At 44.3% G+C, this 19,376-nt stretch overlaps 2 protein-coding genes across 4 annotated transcripts in view; one reads left to right on the forward strand and one right to left on the reverse strand.

Moving 5' to 3' along the window:
- The window catches only part of LOC119433473 (putative sodium-coupled neutral amino acid transporter 7), a 531,279-nt gene that overhangs the window by 386,819 nt on the left and 125,084 nt on the right, over positions 1-19,376 (forward strand). The window lies entirely within an intron of this gene.
- The window catches only part of LOC119433544 (protein Jumonji), a 115,115-nt gene that overhangs the window by 44,311 nt on the left and 51,428 nt on the right, over positions 1-19,376 (reverse strand). For all 3 annotated transcript variants that reach the window (XM_037700809.2, XM_037700801.2, XM_037700795.2), the window contains 3 exons: positions 16,552-16,622; positions 16,342-16,456; positions 10,273-10,381 (listed from right to left, as the gene is read on the reverse strand). In XM_037700809.2, the coding sequence (XP_037556737.1) occupies positions 10,273-10,381; positions 16,342-16,456; positions 16,552-16,622 (295 nt within the window). The remainder of the gene's footprint in view (positions 1-10,272; positions 10,382-16,341; positions 16,457-16,551; positions 16,623-19,376) is intronic.

The following is a 19,376-nucleotide window of genomic DNA, read 5'->3' on the forward strand; positions in this document are numbered from 1 at the left end:
AGCCAATCAAGAAGTGGTTGGGAGTCTTCGAGAGTGGCTTTCCTTCTGGTTGCTTGTGTTGTTCACCTCTCCCTGTTATCCCGGGAACAATGTGTCTGGTGTACTTGCTTTCGCCTTTCCACGATCATCTAACGGGCGGTGCATGTGTGCTGTGCGGACTTTCTCCACCTTGGAGGCGGAGTTTTGAGACATCTACATTGTGGGGATTGAGGAATGCGCCGGCTTCACCTGTTCTGCCGTCCCTACGCTCTCCATTAAGTGCCGCCCAGAACCGGTTTCAGCGGTTGCACTCCAAACGAGAAGGTTTGTGGTGGGGCGGGGTGCTGACAGCATGACACGGCCGCGTTCGGCTGCCGACGGCCGAGCGTGGCTCTCTTACCTCAAGGACAGTGCAGGGTACGTACATGCTTTCCTCTCGTACGCCGACACCTTTGTGACAAGGACTTGAGCTCACGCACGGTGCATTTGCCCGTGTGGATGGTAAGCCGAAGAGCGGTGCCTAGTGCTCACGCGAGCAAGGTCATACCACGCCGAGCCGTACTTGCCAAAGGGGATTGCCCGAGCTCTTTTCGAGTTGGCCCATTGGTTATCGCAAGACCAAGTAGAATAGCCGCTGGGACTTTTCCTAGCGGCATGTTCCAGCTTGAGCCTGTGCTCGCGCAACAACGTGCTATAGGCACCCCTGTCAGTATTTTCGCCCTTGGTGCGGGACGGGACCCCTTTGGTTCCCGCGTCGCCCCAGGACCGAGTGTTTGTGCAGCGTTGGGTGCCACCGGAGACAATAAATGGCTTCCGTTATCTCAGGACCTTATGGTGTTCTTGCGTGCATCGCTCGGTAGCCCCTTTGCGGCCCAAGTTGCTAAGCTGGAACCAGCAGTGGTCGGTACTCCTGTGAGATCCCAAGACCCCACAGCATGATCACCAGATTGGCCGATAAGGACATAAACTGATCCATGAACCAGCTCACTGGCTAAAAAATTTCAAGCAGAAACTCCTCCGGGAGCTGTCCAAGTATGCGTAAGCATTGTGCCACTTGCTCATCTCCACGCAGCCGGGTGTCATTATCGGTGTTATGACACTTGATCCGCCCAGTACAAATGACAGCGCTGCGGCGACACAGACTGGTTAGAACAGAGAAGCAAGGTGCGTTGATAACGCAAGCAAAGTACTGCAGGTGGCGGCGCCATGTGCGCTGATGACGTTCCGATCATGAGCCGTTATCGCTCTTTAGCTCCTTGTCAATCCATGCCGAACCATTACGAACCGTGATCAAGAGACTCCGGCGGTGACACGGATCGATCAAACGTAATCTGGCACGGCCGCGTGGGCCGTATCTTGAAAGCGATCTGCAAAGCGGACAGACAGTGCCAACTGCTGATAACTTCGCGAAGTGCTGAAAACACTTCGCTGCTTCGTTTGCGTTGAAGTGCCAGGCAACACGAAGGTAAAGCCGCTCGCTGCTGCGGGCTCTATCTTGAAAGCGATCCTCTTATGCGAGAGACGGACGGACGGACAGACTGAGGCACGGATAGTTTATTCGCTGGGAAAGCATAGAAATGCTTACGCATTTAAACATCGTGTATGTACGGGCGTTAGTGACAAGCGTGCCTCAGATGAAGATGCGCGTCGCGGCCGTGCTACGAAGGAAGTTGGGCGGCCATCGCCGCTGCGAGCGCTAATCAGATACGAAATGACAAGAATTACAGTTTCCGCACTGCTTTTGTACAAAATACAAACAGAATTTGCCGATTCATTCAGTAAATAAAAGTGGGTTTACGTAGTAGGCATTTGTTATTTTTTTTATAACCGTGATAATTCAAATTCAGCTATTTTTTTTCCCGCTCCCGTGAAATCTGAATTAACTAATCCGATTCCTTGGCACTTGATGAAGCTTTGGAAGGTTCCCCGCTACCAACATGCTTGAGAATCCCTGATTTAGCGTGCTCAGATAAAACGATGCAGAAGTGCTCCCATAACGATGTAGCTGTGTGCTGCCATGTTATTATGTACAGCGCTCTGTATTTCGGCCAGTACAAGTAATTTTTTTTTCTTGTAAACAAGTTTGCCTTTTCTTTTATGTAAATAAACCCCGTGTTTCATTTCTCCATCCTCCCGACCTCTTAACTGGTCACCAAGTTAGCAACTCTTGCCAAAAAAGTTAGGACGACGCCATGGGCCAACTTAGCCTCTGTGTGGAGTCCTGGTAGTGAATGCCAGCTACTCGTTTCGAGACATACCAGCAGCGTAGCCTAAAGCGCAACCCTCTGTGTGATGCCAGACTCCAAAATCATGGCACCCAAATTTTACACTATGCAGAGTTCAACTTCAGATGGACAATGATGTAAAATTTCTTTGCACTACACAGCAAATATTTACTGAGTGTAATACAGCACTATTTAATGCATGCAATCCATGTTGGCCGTCCCGCCGGTCTGGCTCATGACGTCAGTCTAGAGCGCGCGCCCATTGGTGGCAATGGTCCACATTTCCGCAAAATTGCTAATTGGTTACTTGGCACATCAGCAAAGAAGAGAGAGAGAGGGAGAGGGGGAGACAGCATGATGCATATGAGATGAGATCACAAACAGTGCCATAGTGGGGCTTTTGTACTTTTACTATGTGCTCGGTGGCCAAGTGTGGCGTATGCTCTTAGCCCAAGTTGAAATGGCAGAAGCGACAATTTTCTAGATAGAAAAAGTCCTAGCATAGCTGTGAGTTTCTCACGTTTTAAAGCATGCAATTACATTTTCATTTTACATCTTCAATTACATTGCCCTGGACACTTTTATAATGGTGGTCGGTCATGATATAGACAGCAGTGACACTACTGTTGAGGTATGCTCAACAAATTTCCATTAAAAAAAATCTTGTGGTGTCTCATATACTCACAGGAGTATTGAACCCCGTGGGTTAAGGCTTAGCGAGCCATAGGGTCGCAACAGCCATCACCTCGCACAATCCAGCGGACTACTGGAAACGTTAAGCATCCAAAGAGCACTGACCACTGTGCCGTAATAAACACAGTATTGCCCTAACTTGACGAAGACAGGTTTATTTGCCTGCATAAACACTGCACAAATGCCCTGTTCCAAGCGGCAGCTGATGCAGCCCTACGGCTTGCTAAGCCTGAACCTGCTGTTCGGTATTCCGTAAGTATACCAAGACACCACAAACCAAAGGAAAAAGCATGATTCAGTTAAAGTAAAGCACCAGAATCCAAGCACATATCAAGCATTCTAACAGTTTTTCAATTCAATATTGAAACAAGGAGAAAGAATTGCTTCTGTAGCTGAAGTTGACACGAATATCACTACATTTGTAAAAGGCAAGCACAGTGCTATTTACACAGCCACAATGCACAAGCCCCAATGCACACGCCGAAACCAGCTAAGAAGTTGCAATTAACCTCAGTCCAACCAATAGCTGCTCCTGCATATTATTTCTGTAGCAGCGCTGACAGAGTGAAGACGGCCTGAAGCTCACTCAAGCAGCCTCCATATTTACAGCACATTTTCATGGCTTTAGCTCATTGAGAATTTATCCAATTTGCTTGCAACAGTCAGGGATTATATTTTTACCTGAACATTTTTTCCAAGGACTCATCAACATCCATCTAATTAGTACTCCACCTAAAACAGCACCAGGATAGCCAAGAACTTTACAACAACATAGAAAAAGAAGAAGAAACAAAACAGAAAACAAACATTCTCACCTGTATACAGTAGAACCTCGTTCATAGGTTTTGGAGAATAACAAGAGAACAACGTAATAACCGAGAAAACGTACAATCCCAAGTGACTAAAAATTGACAGACTCAACTGTAGTTGATGTCTACGTAATGCGGAGCATTGCGCAAATCGTTGCGCACGAAGCACAAGACACCGATGTGCGTCGAGGTTGTGGGACTTCGGCGGCTCGAAACACGTTGTGCTTTCATTATTGCGTAGTGTTTTGACGGCGACGAGAAACCGAAACGAAATTGAGCTGGTAGGTGACGCCAGATACCACCGAAGCAAACGTAATATAATGCTCGCATCGCGGCGCCTGCAATGGGGAACAGCGGTGCGTTTAGAGCATTCAGTATGCTTCCAATGGCGCTACGCCCTATGCACTGTAAAAGATATAGGTGAAGATGCTTATCACTATAGGGTTGGCGGTAATAGCTGTCAATGCGGCGTTCGACGACGTGGAAGGAGATTTGCTGGTTCCGGAATAAGAAACAGAGTGCGCGGTAGCGTTTTTACGCGAGACAGGTGGGCGACTATTGTGGGCAAGCTGATGCGGCGATTCTAGATTGCGTGCCTTGCGCCTCTTGTTTACATGGGGATCTAGCGGCCTGAAAAAGCATTATACGATCGCAGTCTGCAGCAGGGAACGGCGGCGCGTCTGGCTTATCGCCCACTAAAGGTGTGCAGTACACTAGCAACGGCACCACGCGCTGTGAAACCAATAGGTGAAGATGCTTATCGCAATAGGGTTGGCGGTGATAGCTGTGAATGTGGCGTGCGACAAACTGGGAGGCGATTTGCTGGTACCATAATAAGAAACTGAATGCGCGCCGGTGTTTTCACGTGAGACGGGTGGGTGAGTATTGCGGTGAAGCTGCCACGGCTGGCGGCTACTGTTCTCGATTGCGCGCGCCTCACGCATTTTCTTGTTTACATAGGAACTATTGGCCGGTAAATGTATCATATGATTGCAGTTCGGCGATGTATTGAACATTGGTGACGGAAGATTGTGTTTTCCGGAAACGTATGAACTGGTAAAATATAAGCATAACTCTTTTGGGCCATTTTTTGTGTTCTCGATTGCGATAGTTGTTACCGGGAAATCGTACGTAACGGGTCGTATCAACGAGGTTCTACTGTATTAATATGTTAAATTATTGCAGAAGCCTGTTATGCCAGGCTTTTCATTTTCCTGGCTGTAGAGATTTATCACATATGGCCCTGATTCCAACACTACTTGCACATAAAAATTCCAATAAGCAATAAGCTAACAAAAATCCGCCGAACATTTTTTCATTATTTACTTTAGAGCACACGTTGGAATCAAAATGTTGAAGCACACCCACAACACATCTGCTCCCCAAATGTCAGTGGCGAAATACATTGGCCTTCAATATATTTTCCACAAGAGCCTTCCTTACACTCTAAGGACAAAACTAAGTTGATACCAATTTATTTCACAGGACGTTTTAGCAACCGATATGTCGAAACTGCTGCTACACTCGGAATTCCTGCAATATTGACATTTTGCAAGTAATGACTGGCTTTAATGGACTTTTTCCCCAATATGGGAGTGCTCTTAGAGGCAAAAAGGCGAAAGCATGACTCGTGGCTCTTTGACCAGTCTGCCTACACGTGATCACCTTGACACTCACTATGCACATAACGGGAGCGGGACATTGTCATGATGACGCACATAAGCGGCCTTGAATGCAGATGAAACTCTATACTCTGCGAAATCTCACATCAGAATAAACACAGTGACTTCTCAAGCCCCAGCTGGCACTTAAAGCAGGGGTGGGACTGCCCAAAGTCATTTTGGAGCAGTTTGGAGCAGATAAACTTTGAAGCAGTTTAGAGCAGGCCAATCTGAATTTAGGTGGAATAATGGAATATGGCAGTGGACATCGAAACCACGACGAAGCACAGAATAAACCAACAAGCGCATAGTAGAAGCGCGCTTCACAGTTAGAGTGGAATCTCGATGATACGAATCTCACAGGGTCAGGAAAAATATTCATATTAGCCGAAATTCGTATAATCGAAACACATTTAAAACTAGCTAAATTAAAAAGTCGGATGTGAACTCACCCAGGCACACGTACGTACAAAGTATTTACAGTATAGACCACTTATAAAGTAACTGTTTATAGTGCAGAACTGGCTACAACGCGGCTTTTTCCGACTCTCGTTTACCCTCCCAAAGAACTGCATGTATACGCATACGACTTACAGTGCAGCCGCGTGAGACGAAATACCGGTCATAATGCGACTTCCGCGGGAAAATCTCGCCGAAAAGGGCGGTAGTGAGCACACTTTTCAACGAGGTGCGCCCACCGATGGGAGAGGAGATCAACGAGGGCGATGCGGAGGAGGAGCATGAGTCCAAGGGCGATAAAATCGTCGCCACTGCGCCGTATGTGCGAGTGAAAGCGTGCGGGGCACGTGCGCACCTTCGTGGAGAGCGAACGCACAGCGGAGAGCACACGCTACTTACGTCGCGTGAAAGGCCGTGGGGGTATGGGTATGGGAGGGAGGGGGGGGGGGGGGGCGACGCTGTGCTATGACACCAAATGCGTATCTTGCAACCGGGCCCAAGGGTAACTGGCGACTCAATCTCCCACGCGAAAGGAGCAAAGCGAGAAGGCAACCCAGGAGGGAGGGAGGGGGAGGCTTCTACTCTGCCAACAAATGCGTTCTTGTACTTTGTGCCTGTGCCGGCTGTCGGTGTTGTCGCGCGCACCCTATCTTCAAAGCGATCTCCACACAGCTCTGACCATGTATGCGCTGTGCTTACACCGCTCAGTTTCCATTGAAGCGATAGACCGCACGAACCTTCGCTCGCTGCAGCGGCCGTGCTTCCCCACGCCTGCGTGGGGAAAAGCACAAAAGCAACAAAAGCACCATCGCTTTTAACTATTGCTTCAAACTCTTCGCGCCCAGTCGCAGCCTCCGCGCTGTCCGGCGCCGTGTCGGTGCCTCCGCCCAAAAGAGAAAGGGAGAAAGCGCGTGACTGCGCGCTGTTCTTTCGCGGCTGTCGGTGGGGCGGCGTTTATTCGTATCAACTAACGCGGGTCGAAAATCGATTCGTAACAACCGTTCTCTAGCACAGTGCAAAGTAATGGGGCTAGGCCGAGACCACGGAAAAATTCGTATCATCCGGAAATTTGTATAAGCCGCGACCATATCATCGAGATTCCACTGTATAGCGTACTAGAATATGGAGAGAGGGTCGAGCAGCGGCATGGAGCATGCTTTCCTGTAAAGCCTAAAACATCGGTGCAACTACGATCAAACAACACATTCCTGCGCCGACGTTTATGATGATTGCGAAAAATGTTCTCAAATTACGCAGTCCAATCGACGCGGTAACAATTTCGGGTCACCATATGTCACCTGCAGACCCAGAGAGCTGCAATCGACCCTGGGCTAACGTAAAACTATTCCAATCTGTTTTTATTCCAAATGTGCCATAAGCCCATCCTGATAGGTCAAAATGAGTCAGGCCTCGCCCATATAGGTATAAAAACAGATTGGAATAGTTAGTTTTACATTATACCGGCCCTGGGCACAGAAACGCCCGCCCGCTGAACTCGCTGCAGCACGCGCTTCTCTAACATCTAGTTTCCCACATCTTCTGTTTTGTTGTTTTGCGCCTCAAGTAGGAAGCGCCGCGCCACACAGCCCACTCAATCGTATTCTAGTACACTCTAAAAAAAGTCGCAGTCTCACCAAAAAGCAGAAGCATCTATTGCGATAGAAAATTAATAGACAAAGTAAGGATAGTACTTTTATAGGACGTATAAACTTGCAAACATTCGCTTACTAACTCAATTAACAAGCATGGTGTCAGCACGCACAGGCAAACTTGGAACACATCACACTTGATGACCGCGGACACTCGCTGTCAAAACACTGGCGTGAGGAAGCGCTGTAGCAGCAGCGAGCGAAGTAACCTTTGTGCTGTCTATCGCTTCAACACAAACTGAGCGGCGAGAACACAGCACGCACAAAGCTTTGAGTCATCTGCAGTTAGCTTTAAAGAGAGGGCGTGTGCAGTTGCTGCCGGAGTAGAACCCCCCACCCCCTCCCTTCCGCGTTGCCTCCCCACTTTTCTCTCTTGCGCGTGCGAGATTGAGCCGCGATCATCGGTTCCCCATGTGCACGGTTGCGGAGTACGCAGTTGCTGCTGGAGAACAACGCCCCCCGTCCTTCCTTCCCTCCCATCCCCCCACGGCCTTTCGCGCGAAGAAAGATAGCTTGTTTCCTCTCAGCTTCCCTCCCTTATGCACGCCAGATTGAACCGCAATCGTCGGCTTCCATCGCGCGTCTTCACTCACACATACAGCATACGGCGACAGTGTTATCGCCCTTGGACTTTATACGGAACATCACAGCGACGGTGACAGCAAAAATGCACCTGGAGTGTCCATTTAATCGTCATCGCATTAATACAGCCACCCTGGTCATTCCGACAGCAGTGATGACAGGCGGGAGTGGCTGCGTGCGGCAAGCAAAGGCATTACTGCAAGTCTCACAGTCCGGTAAAAGAGCCATCGCAATGTCATTGTCGTGGTTTTAAGATGAGGTCAAAAGCATCCATTACTTTCAAAGCAGTCGCCGGAGTCATTATGTCTAGCGGGTTGTCATTTTCCCGTGATGACAAGACGTTGAGCACCATGTTGACAACAGGGGCTGCGGCGTGGCCACTGTATCTTGAAAGCAATCTGTGCAGCGGACAAAGTGCGCGCCCGCGCGGTTCTCATCTTCAAAGCGATCTGCGACTTGGGCAAAGTGCAACTAGTGGCGGTAGAGTCATGTGCGTTATGCTTTCGACGTTTTGTTCGCATTGAAGCGAGAGACATCACGGAAGTCAATTCGTTCGCTGCTATTGCCGCACCTTCTCATTCCAGCGTGTTGACACCGAATTTCCACGGTCATCGAGCAAAATGTGTTCATGTTTACTTGTGCGCGCGTGACACCATGCTTGGTAATTTATTTAGTAAGTGAATGTTTACAAGTTTATGTGGCCGAGAGAACTACGATACTTTGTTCGTATAGCTGTCTATAAATCCGCTGTCGCAATCGATGCTTCGCTTTTTGGCCGAAACTGCAAATTTTTTTCCTTCCACTTTCTACCTCAGCGATTACATGTGCCTTCTCCGCGAGAGAGAGAAATTTAAGCTTCTTCGTTGGCGTAGCCATTTCGACCAGACACACACCACAGAAAATGCCAGCGATTGTGGCGATTACGTGCAGTCTCGCGCAGGCGCATGATGACCACGCGTGGCTATGAGAAATCGTTACTTTGAACTTGATTTCGTTTGCGAAAACCTTGTTCAAGCGGACATACGATCGTCACAGGTTTGGAAGGGCCTTCTAATTTGACTATTCGGCAGTTCCAATTTCAATTCAGTCCCAGTTTCGTTTTGGAAAAGTTTGTTGAAGCGAAAATACCGAACAAAACGCTTTCGTTGTGGAGATACTTTTTTGTATTACTTTCTACGGACAGCTGACGGGGAATTGAAAAAGCTTCAATGTGGCGGAAATTTCGTTGTAGCGGCATTCGTTGTAAGGGGATTCGACTGTATCCGGGTTTGACTGTGGCGGAGGTGATTGTGAATATTAAGGGCCAACATTAAATGTCCTGTATTTTTCATGTAAATTATAGACAATTTTTTAAAGATTTTATAGCCCTGCTTAGCACAGCAACCCTTTGCTTGTGTTTTATCCCACTCTTGCCTATATTATGTGGAATGGGAGAATGACCTCACTCAGGTAAGCAATCTTACTGGTTTTCTGTGTGACATCATCTGGAATACTTTCAGCCCAACGCTGCACACATCTCATTAGTAATACATTTGTACATAGCAAGCTCTTTGCTACTAAAAACTTTGAACACAAAGGCAATAAACATGGATGAGTCTTCAATGACATACTCTCAGTTGAGAACGTAGAACCATCTGCTGCTTATCTGTGCATGCTTGTGAATACTGTGTGGATTGGGATGTCTACTGTCTATGTACATGTATTCGTGCACATGTGTGAGGAGTAAAAAAGATTTATTCTGAAAAGCTGGGCTCTGTGAAAGAACTGTTGGAGTGCACGGAGGTTGAAGGGGAATGAGATAGAATGTGAAAAGAGTTAAGAATAATGTCATGCCAATGACTGCTGGTGGGGTGAGTAGAGGATTAATTTGAAATGAAAATTGCCGTTGCTGAAAAATTACTTCAACTGCGACTAAGTTTTTTGATGGAAGTTAGGAGTGAACTTTTATTCATTGCTAGGGTTACCTATCTGTAGCAGCCTTTTCTGATCAAGGAAGGTTACAAGGTATCAAGGTCCACTAGAAAATTCTTTTCACACAAAAACATGCAAAATACATGACATATATGGCAGCTTACTCTATACTGTGAAAATCAAATTAATCCATACTTTGAGATACACAAGTTCAAGTTAATAAGGGCTTGGTGCACATGATCAAAATAGCAGCAATAACTGCCAATAAACTTCAACAAACTGCACATCACAAGGCTAGTCTTACCATGGCACAGTCTGAAGGCAGCCAGATAACACTGTCCTTGCAAACCTGCGGCATTATCTCTTTCATTGCTGCACGAAACCGGTCCGAACTATGCGCAGGAACACTGTACCTGCACGATGAAACATTTATATGAGGCAATAACACAGCAATAACATTGCCCAAGTAAACATTACAAGATAATTGAAAGAAAGTCAACAAAGTGTAGCCCATTTGCAAGTAGTACTGTTAAGAGCCCTTAATCTATAGATGAATTTTGTTTGAAATATACAGATCTCTCATGCTACGAAAGAAGCCCCTGGTGGAAATAGCATAAGCTGTTTCAAAGTTTTAATGCCTTTGGTTACCAAAACTTGATGTGAAAGTGATTTTCAAGGAGTGAGCTACAGTTGGCTCTATTTGTGCTTCATGCTAGTCTAAGGTTCATTCCCATTGATGTTAACAAAAGCCATAAGATAACAAATGCCAGTGTAGAACAGTCACACAACTTTGGGGGCAAGTTAAACTGAAAATGTGCAGAAATCTTGATTATAGATATATATTTGATTATTAACACATCTAAAATTGTTCGTCGATACTCTGTCTCACAATCTAATTCAAATGTAGCAAAAGCTATGGAATGCATGAGCCAATCAGAGGAGCCAAGCTGCAGATGATGCCAGTCCGCCACGTAGCAATCTGCACCTGTGTCGCTCTCTCCGTTAATGGCCAACTGACGTGAACGATGGATGTGTACAAGAAATTACCGTATTTGCATGTAAATAATGCGACTACAATTATAACATGAGGGGACGCTTTTGGTCTTTCCAGAGAGGGAAGAAAAATGTATATATTATATATAAACAGTCGACTCTCGTTACAACGGACCCTCATAATCCGACAAAAAATGGCAGTTTTATCCACAGTCCCTAATATTCGAAATGCCTCACTTCCAAAACTTTGGTCGCAATGTCTAACAACATTATTGCACAGAGTGAGTGACGAACTCATTGCAAAAAAAAAAGATAGAAAAAAAAAGTCGCAGTTCTACTCGAAAGGCGAAGCATCGATTGCAATAGCAAAATAGTAAACAGGGCCGGTATTTTGTAGTAATGCCTTTCCAATGCTAATGCCTTTTCACGTTTTTCGCACTTGGTCAGTGGTCAGAGCGACGGTCCGCTCACGTTATCAGTGGGATCAGCCGGCATTGAGCGATGGATGATAAAACTAGTATAGAATAAAGCATAACGCATCACTACTAAATACCGGCACAACTATACCAAGTAAGAATAGTAGATTTATCGGCCGCATAAAATTGTAAACATTCGCATACTAACTAAATTAACAAGCACGGTGTTATGCGCGCACAGGTAAACATGAGCACATCTCGCTCGATGACTGCGGAAAGTCGCTGTCGAAACACTGCAGTTAGAAAGCCCGGAGACAGCAGCAAGTGGACTAAACATTGAAAGCACAGTGCATAGGAAGCTAACGGCACTGAGCGTACTTTGTCCTTTCAAGATAAGATCACTTTCAAGATACCGCACCGTAAGCAGTAGCCGCCGGAGGTGAACGTGCTAATCTCTCTCGCGCGCGAGGCATGTTCGCGCATGCGAGAGATTGAAGCCGCGATTGTCGGCTGACCTTCGCAAGTCTGTTGTGAGCTCATGTCGACATGGCAAAAGTACTCTTTATACGCCCGATTTAGAAAAAAAAAATTGGTGCTAATTTTGTCCGCTGTAGCCGATAGTCTGTTGTAGCGCTGTCAGTTAAAAGCGAACTTCGTTGCATTAATAGGTAGAGCAAACTTAAGTGGAAATATGGTCTGTTATGTCCGAAAGTCTGTTGTATGCAGGTTCGTTGTAACGAGCATAGACTATATCTATATATATATATACACCATTCTACTTGTCACGAACCCGAATGTAACTCGAGGTGCGTTCTGAAGCTGAAAATTTCAAAGAAACAAAGGCGCATTATATTCGTGCAAATACGGATGCACGTGAGCATTGTTTACCGACATTTTACACTCAACAATGCTGATGGTTTTAATGGAAAAATCATGCAGATTTCACCATTGTGGGAATTGGTGTAAGTGAAGCTCTTGTTCCTACTCCCAGAGTAGAAGCACACCTCATAACCTTTGCTGTAATGCAAGTTGATTGCGAGATGGAGTATTGAATTGCTATAGGCAGAAACACACTTTAAAGGACCAATAAATAAAATTGAGGAAATATGCCATTTATACAGCAACAAAAAGCCTACTGGGAAAACAATATGCTCCCACGTAATTCCACGCAATATAATTATACTGAAGATGCCGAGGGAGAGAGAGAGAGAGAAAAAAAACTTCTAAATGCAATTTTTAAACCTGCAAGTTCCCTCGTTCGTCAGAAGAAGAAGAATTTTATTTATTCACTCACGAAAATGAAAGCACAGTAACAAGATATACAGAAGGAGGTCCCAAAGCTCAAGGCTGTAAGGGGACCTCCTGTTCTAATTAAAAAGAACAAAACAAATTAGGTTAGAGCAAATGCAGCAACGATCTAAAGTTGTCTACAAATAATTACACACAACAGCAAAAGAATTGAATAATTATATAATAGTATACAGAATTACGTTTTGAATAAAAAAGAACACAACAATTCAGGTTAATGCAAATACAGCAATGAGGTAGAATTGTTAACATGTATTAATGCAAGAAAACAAACTGAAAACATGACATAACGCTGTACAGAATTACAGCGTTACAAGTGGACTGAGATATGGTGAAATGTTATACAGATACATATAATGTTTTACACCTAAATAAAGCAAACAGAACATGTTAAATTACATCATAGCAGTCACAAGTTAAGTAAATATGAGAATAAATGCTTTTTAAAGCTGCCTCTACACGGAGACAGCTTTATGTCAGTTTGAATACAGTTCCAGAAGGAAAGCGCTGTGAATGAAGAAGTGAATTTACCATAATTAGTTCTGATTTTAGGTAATAAGAAGTTTTTAGCTAATGCAAACTGAGTTTTATTACGATTAGCAAGTTGTTCAGTGTTAAAAATTATTTGGAGAATGTTTGAGTGAGGGGAATTGTAGACAAGGTTTGCCATGTTTAATTGAAATAGTTTAGGAATTATGAGAATGCGATGCTCTTGCAAAGGAGCAGATACACTACATCGGGGTGACTGGAAAGTAATAATGCGGATGACCTGGTTCTGAACGTATTGTAAAGGAGCAAGATGAGAGCTATATGTGTTGCCCCAAGTTGCAATGCAGTAGGTGAAGTGACTGTGAATGAACGCATGATAAAGAGAAAGCAAGGTAGGTAGACAAAAGTATGGACGTGCTTTCTTAAGAATCCAGATACAGTAGAACCCCGCTGTTACATTCCCGGGTGGTGTGTTTTCCCAGCTGTTACGTCGTTTTTGGCCGGTCCCGGCACAGCTCCCATAGAACCCAATGCATTGGTAACCCCGCTGTTGCGTCGCAAGTGTGGGACCATTCCCGCATCATACGTTGCGAACTGCCACCCCGTGCCGGCCCGAGTGCCCATTTTGACTTTTCATGTCGCTTGGCTTGGTTGCTTGACGATGCGATTGACCCTATGACGTATTTTCGGTTTCCGCCAGCAAAAGTATGGCCTTTGATATCCGTATTTGCTATCTACAGATGGCGTCTATGACGCGTTGTGGCCCTAAAATTAGTTTGGGCGCATATATGTTCCGTATAAAGTCCAAGTGCGATAACGCCGTCACCATGTGTCGTAAGCTGTAATTGCGAGTGAAAACGTGTGAGGGGAGCCGACGACCACATCTAAATCTCGGGCGCGCAAGAAAGAAAAGCAGGCAGGGAGCGCGCCTCCCGTTGCGCTCGAGGCACCGGCGAGGGAGCGAGGGGGAGAGAGGGATAGTGAGGGGCGGGTTACTCTAGCATCAACTGCGTACTGCGCGGGCCGTATCTCGAAAGCAATCTGTGTTGGGGGCAGAGAGAGTCTAGGCAGTGTAGGTGCGTTGGTGGCTCGTAGCTTTGTGTGTGCTGTGTTCTCAGCGCTCAGTTTGCGTCGAAGCGACAGAGAACAGCACGAAGGTCACTTCGCTCGCTGCTGCAGCGGCACTTCTTCATGGCAGCGTTTGACAGCGCGTCTCTGCACTCGTCGAGTGTGATGTGTTCATGTTTGCCTGTGGGCGCTGACACCATGCTTGTTAACATAGTTATTAAGAGAATGTTTACAAGTTTATACAGACGATAAAACTACTATCCTTACATTGTATAGCTGTCTACTAATTTGCTATAGTTATTAAGAGAATGTTTACAAGTTTATACAGACGATAAAACTACTATCCTTACATTGTATAGCTGTCTACTAATTTGCTATCGGAATCTATGCTTCAGCTTTCGGGCGAAACTACGACTTTTTTTTCACAAGTAAGAATTAAAATAATATTGTGTGCAGTTAACACTACTCTCATTTCTCAATTTTTTCTATTCCTCGGCTCTTGCATTTCTCGGCTGGAACGTGTTTTTTTTTTTTTTTTTTTTTTTTTTTTTTTTTTTTTTTTACGGTCCTGTGAAAAACGTATCAGCTGGGTTCTACTGTACCATATCCAATTTTTTGCTTTAGATGTGAAATATGGGTAATGTACTTTAAGTTAGAATCAAGGACAACCCCCAAAAATCAACAATTAGAAGCTTTGATGGGATAATTATGGATAGTTATAGTCGGAATATTTATGACTTTCTTTTAAGTGAGGTGAAATAGCATGATGACTGTTTTACTAGGGTTATTTTCTAAAGAGTTTCAACAACACCAGCGAATAATATTTTCCAAATTGGTATTGAGCTTAGAAGTTAGGCTATTAATATAGGTGTCAGCAGTTAGAATCGTTGTGTCGTCCGCATAGAGATAAGGTTCACAATGCAAAAGATGGGCAGTTGGGTTGTTAATGTAGATAGTGAAGAGCAATGGGCCTAATATTGACCCATGAGGAACTCCCCTATCAATTAATTTGAAGTTAGAAAGGTGTTGTCTGTTAGTTAAATAACCGTGAACAAAAGCGAGCGCTGGTCCTACAACACCAATTGTGTTTAATTTAGCAATTAAAATATTATGAAGAATTGAATCAAATGCTTTTGTGACGTCAATAAACACTGCTCCAGCATATTTACCTTCGTAAATGTAGCGCTTAATTCGATCAGTGAATGAAAGAAGCGCAAGATTAAAAGAGAAACCTGCACGAAAGCCAAACTGCGTGGTGCAAAGAATGTCAAATTTTGTTAAATACTTAGACGCTTTTCAAAACATTTCTCTATAATTTTTCTGAACACGGATAGTGTAGCAATAGGGCGACAGTCAGAAATCAACCCCCTATCACCTTTCTTAAATACAGGAAGTATTTTGGCTTTCTTAAGTTTAAATGGAAATACACCGTATTTAAATAAAAGGTTAATTACACAAGAAAATGGGTCAGCAATGATATCAGCAACATTTTAGGTGTACTGGTTGAATTTCATCAAGACCCGCACTTATTGGCTTTAATTGTTGTATGACACTGTATATTTCACCCGGAATGGTAGGATATAAAAAAATGATTGTGGTTGTCTCTGGGGTGTTGTTATAGGGCTGCTAGGAAAGGGCTTATTATTAACGGAAAATAAATTATTAAATTCATTTGCGATGTCTGATGGATTTCGGTACGTACCACTAGAGCTTGAAATCAAGAGCTTGTCATCAGATGCAGAGGACTGTGACGTCTGAAAGCACTGATGATTGCATGCCACCAATAAAAAAGTGCGGGCTATGCCACCTCTGATGTATTACTCCAAGGGTTTACCATCAATGAACAGGGCATTTGTCATCAGTCTTGAAAATAATGCAGCTGGTGTGCGAAGGCAGCACTGTATTCGAACCTAATAGGCTGGGATACATGGCTGCCTGTAGTCTTATTGGGACACAGGCAGAAAATTCATTACCATTGCCAATACTTGTGCTAATACTGATGACCTGACACTAACAACGCATACCACTTGTAACTATTCTCTCCACCAAGCGGAGCACAGTTAAGACAATGACCTTCAAGCCTCTCATTTAGCACTTACCAGATCTTGTTTGCACCGGTGTGAAGGTACTCAACCCATGGTAAGCAGTGAGGGTCCCTGTACCAGCAGCCAGTTGTGTACAGCATACTAAGGTGCAAAGTTGGAATTGTCACACCTGCAACAGATGTCGCTTTGTATAAATGCTTCTGAATGTTTTCAGACTTCTTTTTTTTCTCCATCCAGATGCATTTCATGCATTCAACATCTCACCTGACACAGGTCCCATGCAGCGTAGAACAGTTCCTGGGTTGTTGGTGAGCACCTTCAGATTCCATGGATGCCTTTAAAAAAAGGGGAGAAAAAGAGCCATAAATCTAAATATTATTAAGCATTTTTTCACCTGTATTGTGAAACAAAGCCACATATACTGTTTTTTAAACAGCATCGGGAAAGTTTAAATAGTTTCAACAACCATTTCAAGTTCAATATATGCGATTCCAACCTTGGTTTTCTTCTCCTAGAAGAAACATATTACACACTGGTTAGCCAACTACCCCTTCAACTAAGGCAACTTTCAAAAGTAGGCATGTCTGGCCAACTTTTACACAACTGTACTTTAAAGGGGCTGACAACTGGCTAGAATGTGTTGACTGACTAGAATCATGGTAATGAAATTACCATGATTTATAGCGATAGAATCGAGCACGCTGTTAAAAATTTAAGCAGGAATTATAATTTTAAGATGGCAAAGAGTCTCAAAAACCAGTAAGCGGAGCGAAATGACGGTGAAGCCTTCGTACTTCAGATTACCGTATGCAAGTCGGAGAGATTAGTGTACGTAAGTCAGATCGCTAAAAATTCAGTTCGCATATTATTATAAGACTTTTGCACTTTATTCTATGCATATTATGAATTAAAATAAGTCGATGCTAACGAGCGGCACTCACGTCCCTCAATGCATCGTGGCGCACGATTGCTGTTGTATGCGAGCAAAATTCTGAGCACACATGCACGATGAATCGCAGGAACATTGGCTTGATTACCAAAATATTACGTTCTCACCGCTACAACCGCACTTGTCGTCTGCCTCCCACCAATACCAGCGTATATTCGCTAATGCATTCACCTATCACTGTTTCCAGCATGCTTCCAATGAACAAGTACATTCTCACCGCAGATAGAAAAATTCTGATAAAAAATGCTGCACAGTGTTTTACGCGTTAACATTGCGTGATTTAACATTCTGACTGGTAAGCCTCCCATGGCACTAAAAAAAAAAAAAATGGGTACCATAAAATTGGTTGTTAGTCCATTTAAACAACAACAACTTTTTTTTTTTCTTCTGTGCCATGAACGTTAACCACAAAAAATTTACTTCACCCGTTTTCAGCCTATCTATGCAACAAAAACTACTGACTTCCCCTTCATTGAGCTAGTTATCCATACATGCGGACTACTACTTGTAATGTGTATTTCGATGGTGGTGAAATTCAAAAACGTCCATGTAACATGCATTGGATGCAGGCTAAAGAGCCCCAGGTGGTCAAAATTAAACCGGAGTCCCCCACTACGGTGGGCCTCACAATCACATCCATGTTTTTGTATGTAAAACCCCAGAATTTCATTTTAAACTACTAGTAATGTGTGCTTTTGGTCTAAGCCCACCTAGAGCCCTACACAAAGAACTGGTGGCATGCACCCAGCCAATAAGCTGGTTCAGATATGGGCTTCAGCACAAATGTGAAACATAAGAACAGATACATGGCTATGTTTTGTGTACATGCTGAACTATGTTCACGGGACAATTGCACATGAACCTGCTTCCTACATGGCACTGTGTGGCCATTGCTGTTGCTGAAGTGTTTTTCTGTGTGTTGATGTTTAGCGTGCTGCTCTTGGCCCTGGGCACCCTACTCGTGCTTGACTGCAGTGTGCAGTGCGATTTGTTTGCAGCTCTCTTTCTGCTGTGGTAAACCCTGCTGTGGTGCGTGCGTGCATGCGTGCGTGTGTGTGTGTGTGTGTGTGTGTGTGTGTGTGTGTGTGTGTGTGTGTGTGTGTGTGTGTGTGGTGGCACCATTATAAACTGAAATGATCTATAGCAGAAGAGGCACAAGGCACGAGGTATGAGATGCATGGTTGACACCTGGTCATGGTGGCTCTCTCGCAAAAACATCTTGTCATGTCGCCCAACAGATATCGCAGCAAAAGTAAACAGGGCACAGCGCTAACAGTACTTACACAGGATACAGAGGAAAGGATGAGGTGGATTACAGCTGGGCATAAAAATTGCGCTGACGTGGTTGCTCATAAAAATTCCCCAGCTCCTCATTTACAGTCGGTTCCACATAAATGCCGAAGCAGTGCACCACCAGGCACTGCTTACTTTTTCTGCCACAGTAATGACATCGCAGACTGTGCACAGAATGTCTTGCGAGAAAATGCCACTTAAAAAATAAATGTATTCGTAGCGCATTTTTTTGGGTTGCCTACTTCAAAAGAAGGGCTAATCTTAGCAGTCTAACTAAATGGGCAAACCTTCAGCATTCACAACTTTCAATTCCACAGGTAGAGTCGTCATCAATATGAAAAGGAACAGCAAACTTTTTTAAAACTACAATAACTCGTTATGCATTGGTTCAAATCTAGGAACTCGATACTTAATAAGTTTTCCTGATGAACTTTTAGTATCATTGAACACTTTTATGGAGGGCATGTGTTAAGGCCCTACAGGAGTTTGAAAAAAATTAGGTGTTCCCTTCGATACTGATGACGACTGCACGCATGCACTGAAGTCCATAATTAGGTTAAGATTTCTTGCTTAATTACTCATTTCATGAGTATAATTCTTTGTGCACATAACGTCTGCCAAGGAGCATAAGGCATCTAAAAAAAAAGGCATTAGTCTATTTGCCATCATGATGTTTTTAGTAAAGCTTGCAAAGCATAAATTCCAAGTCACTGCATATCTTAGAAAGAAATAACATTACTGGAAGGTAGAATGGAGAATATGATGAATGAAGGCACTAACAATCAAGAGAATTTACTGCATCATCACAATAACTATATCCATATAGCTATACAGCTCTCTAATAGCT

This window comes from Dermacentor silvarum, chromosome 1 (assembly GCF_013339745.2).
Source record: "Dermacentor silvarum isolate Dsil-2018 chromosome 1, BIME_Dsil_1.4, whole genome shotgun sequence".
Lineage (NCBI taxonomy): Eukaryota > Metazoa > Arthropoda > Arachnida > Ixodida > Ixodidae > Dermacentor > Dermacentor silvarum.